The 9117-nt window shown below is 55.1% G+C and overlaps 1 protein-coding gene and 1 long non-coding RNA gene across 2 annotated transcripts; both read right to left on the bottom strand.

Annotated features, from left to right (window-relative positions):
- Positions 1–217: 217 nt before the first annotated feature.
- Positions 218–2726, bottom strand: LOC128827323 (kinesin-like protein KIF21B). Its single transcript, XM_054011181.1, has 4 exons — positions 2648–2726; positions 2133–2192; positions 1125–1182; positions 218–427 (listed from the first exon to the last, which is right to left on the bottom strand). The coding sequence occupies exons 3-4, from the start codon at positions 1161–1163 to the stop codon at positions 218–220; spliced, it is 249 nt and encodes an 82-aa protein (XP_053867156.1). The 5' UTR covers positions 1164–1182; positions 2133–2192; positions 2648–2726.
- Positions 2727–2728: 2 nt separating this feature from the next.
- On the bottom strand, positions 2729–5704 carry LOC128827214 (uncharacterized). The gene is made up of 3 exons (XR_008442945.1): positions 5642–5704; positions 3181–3282; positions 2729–2813 (listed from the first exon to the last, which is right to left on the bottom strand). It is a non-coding gene; the product is annotated as an uncharacterized LOC128827214 (long non-coding RNA).
- Between the last annotated feature and the right edge of the window lie 3413 nt (positions 5705–9117).

Genomic DNA, 9117 nt, shown 5'->3' with positions numbered 1-9117 from the left:
TGTGCCCGCCTTCCCCAGGCCCCATCCCCACGACGGGCAGTTTGTGGACACTGGCAATCCAAGATGGCAGAGCAAGCTGGCCCCACCACTGCATGCTGGACAGGCTGGGTCGACCGAGAGGAGTCCAGACTCAAGGCTCCAAGGGCAGAATACGATGGGCCAGCCCACCTCTTCCCCCAAGGGCCTGTAAGCATGTGGGGCCCACGCTTGCCAGGGCTTACAAGGTGCTGCCGTGGGTGGGCAGGCTGATGGTGTGAGAGACCTCATCCTTGTAGTAGGAATCCCAGATGGAAAAGCCGATCCCGTCTTCCTTGATCTCCATGAGGGACACCAAGGACTTGGTGATGTTCTTGGTGGAGATGTCCAGCGTGGGTCCCAGGCACTCGGTCGACACAGCCTTCATCTGGCCTGACAGCTTGGGTTCCCCCTATGGCGTGGCACAGGGAGGGGAGGGCTGAGAGGCGAGGAGTTCACTGCCCCGAGGGTAGCACGTGGAGCGAGTCTGAGACGCTGGCGCCCCTTGGCCATTCAGTTCCAAGAAGCCTCTGGGGCCAAGCACCCAGCAGTGGCAGATCTAGAGAAACCTTTCAGTTGGGCCCCAGTTGCCAGCATTAACGTTTCATGAGCTCATTAATGAGGGCAACAGGAAGTACCCCCTGTGCAAGGCTGAAACGTATATGGCCCAGAGTGCCGGAGCAGCTCTCCCAGGAGGATTCGGCACATGGAGGGACTGGTCCAGTCAATTAGCTGCTGGTAAGGGCCTACAGCACCAGGGTGTCACATGGGTTTTATTTGCTCCCAGAGGAGGGCTAGACAGCACCAGGGCACCTTGCCTGGATTCAGGGAAGCCCAGTACAGCTCAATGATGTGGCATTTAGGGGTTTAAAGTGGGCTCTACGACTCAAGGAGCCATTTATAGGGCCAAAGTAACACGCCAGGCACGGCCGTCACCAGGAGACCAGACCCCGGGCTATTTCAGTTCCAGACCCAAGACATTCCGCCCATGGAGAAGACTCCCGCCAAGGGCCACCGCCCAGCCGTGAGCACAAAGGGAGAGGGGGTACAATGGACCAAAGACCCCACATCTGGACGTTAAATGGCCCTGTCTGTGGCTGTGAACTGACCTTGAACTTGAAGTCGTCCTGGCTGGCCAAGCCCTTCATGGTGAAAAACTGGGAGAAGCTGTAGGAAACAAAGAGTTAAATGGCCGATCCCCTTTAAGGCTTAACTTAAAGCTAAAGGAAGAAACCACTGCCCATCACCTCCACCCCATAACACCCTATCACCAGCCCTGTGTGACGAACTGGGACTGTTCTTACTGTGGGTTTTGAATGCTGACAAGGGAGTGTGGCTAGGACAGTCTGCATTGGGGGATGGGAGACTGACCGACAGAGAATACCTGAGCATGTAACATGAGAACCCAGGAAGGGGTTAGAGGCCAGGCGACACCTTTGCCCGGGAAACTGAACAAAGGCTGTGGGAGGGGTCGCTGAAGGCAGAGTTTCGGGAGCTGGCTAGTGACATAGCTGGGAGGCAGACGGGGCTCTGACCTCCCAGGGGGGCTAGGGCGCCCGGGGACCCCAAGATGGACCTAACTGAGGGGGTCCTATTGTCTGCGCCTGCAAGACCTGTCTTGGACAGTATTCTTGTTGTCTAAATAAACCTGCTTTACTGACTGGCTGAGAGTCATGGTGGATCGCAGGAAGCCGGGGGTGCAGGGCCTGGTGTCTCCCCACTCTCTGTGACACCCTGCTACGGTTCCTCCTACCATTCCCCGAGGTACAGCCCATCCCCCGGTCCCTTCCGGGGCCCTCTTCCCTCCCAGCTCCGTCTTGCCCCTGGCCCTCAAGAGGAACGATTACTGGGACAGTTCTGTACAGCCCCTGCACGCCTGGGTTTGAGCATGGCCAGTCATCGCGTGTGGGTAGCCTGTGCACCGTCGGGTCACACGTAGGAGCTCTGAGGGGCTGGAGCATGCTCGGTGCAGACAGAAACTGGAGAATTTAGCTGCCAAGCTCTAACGGGTCTACCTTGCCAATGAGTGCCACAGAGATGCGCTCCCCTCCCTCCATAGATCCCGCCGCTCAGGGGCGCACGAGGCTGGGACACTGCACGCTCCCTGGTGCGCTTACCTCCCCTCCGAGGCCAGCTGAACTCCGAGATCTCCTCGTCCGTGCTGGCGTAGCCGTTCTCTGCACAAGGAACAGCCGACAAGGGTGCGTCAACGCGACAGAGGGTGGGAGGGCACCGCACTGGGCCGGTCCGATCAGAGCCATCCAGCAGGCAGTCGCCAATCAGCGTGTGGCCCTTTAGGTTCTTGGGACCCCCCCAGACCACTGCTATCATTAACTCTTTGCCACCAAAGCGCTATTAGTGCATCCTCACAGCTGGACAGGCCGTGACCATGTGGGCTGATACGTCTGGATGAAGCGTGCCTATCACTCCTGCCCTCAGAGCAATGCCAAGAGCCCTGGGGTGGGCTCCATCTGTCCCAATGGGCAGACGTGCCATCTGTAGGGGCAGGGAAACACCCCAAGCCTTCCCAGCTGCTGCCAACCCCAGGCCCCACATCAGCGCTGCCGGCTGCTTTGCCAGCCAATGCCCAGTACTCACAGGGGTCCCCAGGAGGGAAGAGCCCAGCACCCACCTTGCTGCACATTGTGGATGAGCGCATGCAGCTCGGGGTGGGACTCCGCTTTCTCCCGCAGGGCATGCAGGATCACATGGTTCTGGGAGGAGCTGGTCACATCCGTTTGTCTCAGGCGCCCTTCCAGCAGGCGAATCTGGGCTTCTTTCTGAGCCACCTGCAGCCCCTGTTTGGCGGGAGCAGGAGGTTACCTTCCGTCCAGCACACAGGACGGGCCAGTGGGTGGGACGGGGAATCAGCTCCTGGCTTCAATCCCTGTCCCTGGGCACAGATGCAGGTTCCACACCAGCCTCACTCAGCTGCTGCTTGTAACCCATTCCCCTCCCTGGGTCCAGCAGCACACAGGCCAGGCCAGCCTCTCAGTCTCCCTCACCCACGCACAAAGGATGCCCCAGGCGCAGCCAAATAGCCCTGGCTCCAAACCTGACCTGCAGCAATTGTGATCCCACCCCAACAAGGGGCCTCCTGGGATCCCATGTTCTGCGACCCACCCCCCAGGAGCTGCACCCCCACTTGAAGGCCCTTTGCCTGACCTTATCGATGGATGCCTTGAGGAAGTTGTCCAGCAGGAGGCGCGCCTCGGCCAAGGAGCAGGAGCTGATCACCACGGAGGTGTCGGTGGAGTCCAGCTCCTCCTACGGTGCAAGAGAGACCCCGAGGGAGGGGAATTAGAACGGGGCTGAGGGCGGTGAAGGGCAGAAAGCAGAGGGCCGGCAGAGACACCAGCGCCACGGAACCGGGGGGGGGTTTCCTTGACTGGCTGACGCCGGCAGGGACGCAGGTGCTCTGCGAGCAGGCGGCGGGGAAGACGACTTGCATGTCAATACTGTGCATGAGCACTCGCACTGGATGTGTGCCTGAAACCAGGCCCCTGATTGGGCCATCTATGGGGACTGAACCACACACCTGCGGATTTAAAGAAGAGGAGCTTCTACTGCCTGGACGGCAGGAGCTGCTCGCTAGCCAGGTGACCAGAGCAGACCAAGGGCAGGTTTACACTGGGAACTTATACCAGCATAGCTATGTCTCTCCAGGGTGTGAAAATCCTCCCCTCTCGCCCCCCCGCCATCCCGGAGAGTGTAGCTCTGCCGACCGAACTAAACAGCCACCTCCTTGGGAGGTGGATTACCTACTCCAATGGGGAGCATCTACACCTAAAGCCTTGCAGCTGTAGCAGATTAAGCGTAGACATAAACTAAAAACCTGTTTACGACCTCCAGCTGCTAGGAGGGGAGCAGAGAGCTACACTGTGCTGAACCTGGGTCAGACCCCCCATGTCATTAACGGTGCGTCCACACAGCAAAGAAAAACCCACAGCAGCGAGCCTCTGGCCAAAGGATTTGGGCTTGCACTACGGGGCTAAAAGTAGCAGTGTAGACATTCCCGCTCATGGGCTCCAAGATCCTCCAGAGCCCAGGCTCCAGCCCTTGTGTGAATGTCTACACTCTTCGTTTTAGCCCCGTAGCCCTGCGAGCCAAGGCAATGGATCCAGGCTCTGAGACTTGTGCTGTGGGGTTTGCCTTGCAGCACAGACACCCGACAGGTGCCAGGGAGAAAGGCCTCGTTATTAGGCTATTGTTTCTCTGTGGAAATATTTGATTAAACAAAAATTTCCTTTTTGGTCAAAATCCCAGCCTCCCTTTACAAAAATTTGACATCAGAAAAGAGACTCAATGTTTGACAACAGCTTTCAGCACAAGTTCACGGTTTCAGAAAAGGGAAACTCTTTCCCAAGACCCCCAATTTTTTTGCCTTAAACCATCAAAACTGATTTTCAAAAACCACAAAAATTCCAGTTTCTCAGGGGGTGGGGCGGCGGTGGGGGGGGGTGGGGGGGAAGAAACTGATTTTTTCTTCCCCCTGGGAAATTTCAAAAGAAAAACTAAAAGGGTTTGAGATTTCCTACAAAAGCAAACGGCATCTTCAACCCTCTCTCATGGCTACACCTGGAGTAGGCTCTGAATACCGGGCTGCCGCCCGTGCTTGGCTTCGGTCTAGGCTACAGGAACGCCACTGTGGAACCGGGCTGGGTCGAGGCAGTTTCTCACAGGAGGTTGTGTTGCCGTATACGCAGGGAATGGAGAAAGCCCATGTTCTGGGGAGCCTGGCGGCGACCCAGGCTGGAACCTGGTGCCGACATGGGTTTTTCTGTGCACACAGACAGGATTGAGCATGGCTAGACCACGCCTTGCCCACAGCACTGGATACACCATGGGTACATTTGTCCCATGGTACGGACAGGGCTTCCACTGACTCCAGCATGTGCAGAACTCCCATCAGGGCTGTTGGGCCTAGCAGCTGGTGGTGGACATCATGCTCTCCGCAGCCGTCCCTTCCACAAATAAACCATCCAGCACCGATGGAGACCCTGGTGGACCAACATATAAGGGGCTTCCTAAATCCTGGCCCTGACCTTGCAGACCGTGCAGTGGAAGAGGGCTGATTCTTGGCCTCTGCTGGTCCAAGCCAAGCCACAGCCATGTCCGTTAGCCTGGCGCCCATGGGCCTACGGCAGCCTATCGCACCAGCCCCATGAGTGCTCAGGCACCTGCTAAACTGGGCCTTATACAGCCGTCATCAGCAAACAAGCAGAGAAAGCAGCCAGACTGCAACAGCTGCTCTGTGACGTTTCTGTAGGGAGGGGGCGAGCTCTGGGGGCTAAGAGCAGGGAGCCAGCTCGGCCCTGACTCCCTGTGTGACCCACGACAGAACGTTTCAGCCCAGAAGTTGGAGCTTAGAAAGCAAGAGGACCCTGCAAACCTGCCTCCTGCACCCCTTATGTTTAAACTGCCTAGAGGAAGAGTCCAGCCAGCCAGCCTCCTGCTCACGCCCAGTCCCCACCCCAACTATCAACCAGCCCCCAGAGCACCCCCTTTCCCTTACAGCACACAATGCCCTGGGGTGATCTCCCCCGCTCCCCCTCCCGTGAGACCAACTCCCCATATACAGACCCCCTGCACCTCGCCCCCGCCCACAGGCCCCCTCCCCCGGTACCTTGGTCTCCTCCAGCTGCATGATGGTGGCCTGGCAGTCGGCGATACTGTCAGTGATGTAGTCAATGTTGGCTGTCAGCACCTCGATCTCCTCGTTCAGCTCCTGCAGGCCCTTCTGCTCCTCCGGGCTCTCCGCCTGCAGCTTTCCCCTCTTCCCCTGCAGCGCCTCCTGCAGCAGCGCCAGCTCCTCACGTTTCTGGGGGGTGGGTGGGAAGGAAACGCCTCAGCCGGCGCTGTCCAGGGGCCAGCAGCCTCCCAGCACTCCTGGCCCTCGGTCATGCTCAGACCACCCAATCCCCACCAGGGCACTGCCCCCCACACCTCACCTTGATCAGCCGCTCCATGTCCGCCTCCAGGTTGACGATGGTCATCTTCTGCATGACAACGTCAAAGATGCGCCGCTCCAGCGACTGCCACTTGAGCCGGGCCGCCTTGCTGAAGGTCTGGCTCATCCCCTTCTTTGGGAACTTCTTCCTGCAGTGGGATGGGACATGGTCAGGGGGCTTCCACCAGGCGGGCGCTCGGCCATCACGCCCACTAGTGCTCAGGACAGAGGGGCATTTACACATCAGGTCTGCCTCCAGCCAATGTGGAGAGTCTCACGTGTCAAACCACATGGCAGAGTCACCCACGATGATAGAGCGATCGTTTCCCGTGTTCCCACAGAACTCCGCTCCCATCTAACACCCAGGAGCCCGGGGCCTGAGGGCCAAGCAGGGAACGAGGCCGCGGGAGACACGGATTCGGAAGCACTGGTCTGACCCGGAGGGCGAAGGGTCTCCCAGGAAGTGGTCGATTTTCCGGTTCCACTGGCGCACGATGCTGGAGACCGAGTGAGAGCCGGACTCTGGTTCCGAGGAGGTAGTGCTGGCGGACACCTCCGCACCCGAGTCCAGCATGGCTGGCTTCTGACTCAGCCTCCCAGAGACCCGGTCCGACATGGGCTTGGCCAGGCGGCGCAGAGCAGAGACCTGGGTGAGAGCAGTGCCTGAGGGCTGGGCCTCCTGGGAACACCCACGGGGGCATCGCCCCCCAGCCACCCCAGTGGCAGAGCGACTCCAACGCTTCTCAAGTGGCAAAGTGAGCCTGGGAGCAGCTGAGCACCTTTCAAGAGAGCTGAGCCTATCTGGGATGGGTGAAGGTCCGGTACCCTTGGATAGCAGTTTCCCAGAATGCATCAGAAGGGGCTGGGAAGGGGCTGGGATCGAAGCACCGCACCGTCCCGCGAGCTGTACGGGTGCTGGGGCAGGAGGCAGCCTGGACGAGTCACCTGACCAAGTCAGCTGCCAGGACCCAGCTCCAGGAAGGAGGGAGGGATGATACCAAGTCAAATGTTGTACAGAAGTCTAAGTATATTACTTCAATACTATTACTTTTATCAGCCAAACTTGTAATATCAAAAAAGATATCAAGTTAGTTTGCAAGATCTATTTTGCATAGACCCATGTTGATTGACATTAATTATATTGACCTCCTTTAATTCTTTATTAATCGAGTCCTATATCAGCTGCGCCCTTATCTTGCCCAGTGTAGATCAATCTCTGATAATTTTCATATAACTTTACATTGTGCCTCTTCATATAACCTTGTGGTGGGTCTACCCACGTGTGACCTCTGTATCCTGGGACTTTGTATCAAAGCTTCATTTAGAAACTTTGCATTGCCCTTGGTATAATATTATAGCCCCTAAGGATAGAATAAGATAGAAGAAAAATTTCTGTTTGCTAGCAGTAGAACAAGAGCTCTCCCCCCACTCCCCCACTCTTAATCAATTGCCCTGTTGAATGAATGAGGTGTGGATGAGCAAGGCATGAAAGGCAGCACCTCCAGACAGCCTCAACCCTTGGAGAGGGGCTGGGAGCCAGACCCAAGGACAATAAAACGTGTCAAGTGGGCTCATTAAAGACAAGCAGACATACCGACGGCCTCGGGGGTTAGAAGCAAGCACCTTCTTTTGGAAACACCCTCTTTGCAGCATTGGGACAACACTCAAAAGAAAGCAGCACAAAGGACCAATGGACACAGACACAGAGTTTGAATCTGGTATAGATTTGCATAAGAGGAAAGCTGCTATAAAAGTGAGGTGTCTTGCAGAGGACCCCGGGTCTTGTCTTGTCAACATGGAAGCATCGATCCGGATCGGCAGAAGCCCGGCTCCACCCCTCCCCCATCTAACTCACCTGGCCAGTGAAGTTAAGGGGAGCAACTAATTGGTAACAACAAGACGGAGTGTGTTTGTGTGTGTGTGTGAGTGTAAGTGTAATATATTATATGCATATAATACAGTGTTAATGAATACATGTATTACTAATAAATGTGGCATTTTGCCTTATTCCCCCTGAAAAGATCCTGTGCAGTACTTTAAGTACAACATTTTGGTGGAGAATGCGAAAGGGGGAGCAAGCATAAAATCCACAGTTATTATAAACTGGTGTGCACACCGCCAGCTTTAGCAAGCCTGGCACTAGAGGAAAAAGAGCGTAAACTTTCAGTTAATTAACCAAACTCTGAAGGATATAGGAGTTTAGGTTTAAATTGTGTTTCTCACTGTGATCCGGGGAAGGATCTAACCAAACTCTGAAGGATATAGGAGTTTAGGTTTAAATTGTGTTGTAGAGGTACATACACCCTCAGCCGTAGCAAGACTGAGCTAAAGAGGAGAACTTAGTGTTTCTCACTCTGATCCGGGGAAGGATCTAATCCGGGGAAGGATTTGTATAATTGGTATATGAACCCTCGGTGGTAGCAGACCGAGCAATACAGAGGGAAGCTTAGCGTCTCTTCCTCTGGCCCAGAGTGGGTTAAAATCATAAGATGCAGATCTTGTTCTGTTAAACCAAACTCTGAAGGATATAGGAGTTTGGGCAGTGTAGTGTGGTTTATGTTTGTTTGTTTTTTGTAAGTAATATTGTGGTAATTTCACAATTTAAAAAAAATGTTTAAGAAACAGGACCAGGAAGGGTGGGGGCTAGTTGGAAAGCCCACCCTCCTTGCTAAATTAGTAGTGAAACAAGGCTTGTGCCCACGGAAAAAAACTGTTTATTGGAAAAAGCAGGATCGGGCCCAGGCAAGCAACAGATAAAGAAACTGAAAAACAGGTTGGGTACAGAGAGTTAAAACAGCACTCTCAAATCTTAAAGCAGCAGTGAGATCAGGAGAAGAAACATTTGAGACCCCAGAAGGGGGCAGACCTTTGGGACCCCTCTGGAGATTGGGAAGGGGGATATTTGGGTAAATTCCTCCTCCCAGGGCCAAAATGCCATTGAAACAGTTAACAACAGTGCCTGCTTCTGCCTCAGATCTCCAGGCCATGGCAAAATGGCTGGAGATTTTAAAATAGAAATTTTTTTCTAGATGGAGTGTTAACGCCCTTTTACTGAGAGAAAGGGAGGATTTATACTCACAAGAAATGCACCACTTAATTAGCATTTGTGCAGCCCCAAGTACCAAACACACTGTGGCAGGGACTAAGCAGGT

Source organism: Malaclemys terrapin, chromosome 21, assembly GCF_027887155.1.
Source record: "Malaclemys terrapin pileata isolate rMalTer1 chromosome 21, rMalTer1.hap1, whole genome shotgun sequence".
Classification (NCBI taxonomy): domain Eukaryota; kingdom Metazoa; phylum Chordata; order Testudines; family Emydidae; genus Malaclemys; species Malaclemys terrapin.
Note: the sequence above shows the minus strand (reverse complement) of the source record. Positions and strands in the feature narration are given on the sequence as shown.

What these genes read in the sequence shown, in the direction of transcription:
- LOC128827323 (XM_054011181.1), bottom strand. Translation starts at nt 1,163, where the DNA reads ATGAAGGGCTTGGCCAGCCAGGACGACTTCAAGTTCAAG. An exon ending in AGGACGACTTCAAGTTCAAG is followed by an intron (nt 428 to 1,124) that starts GTCAGTTCACAG and finishes GCCACGCCATAG; the next exon opens with GGGGAACCCAAGCTGTCAGG.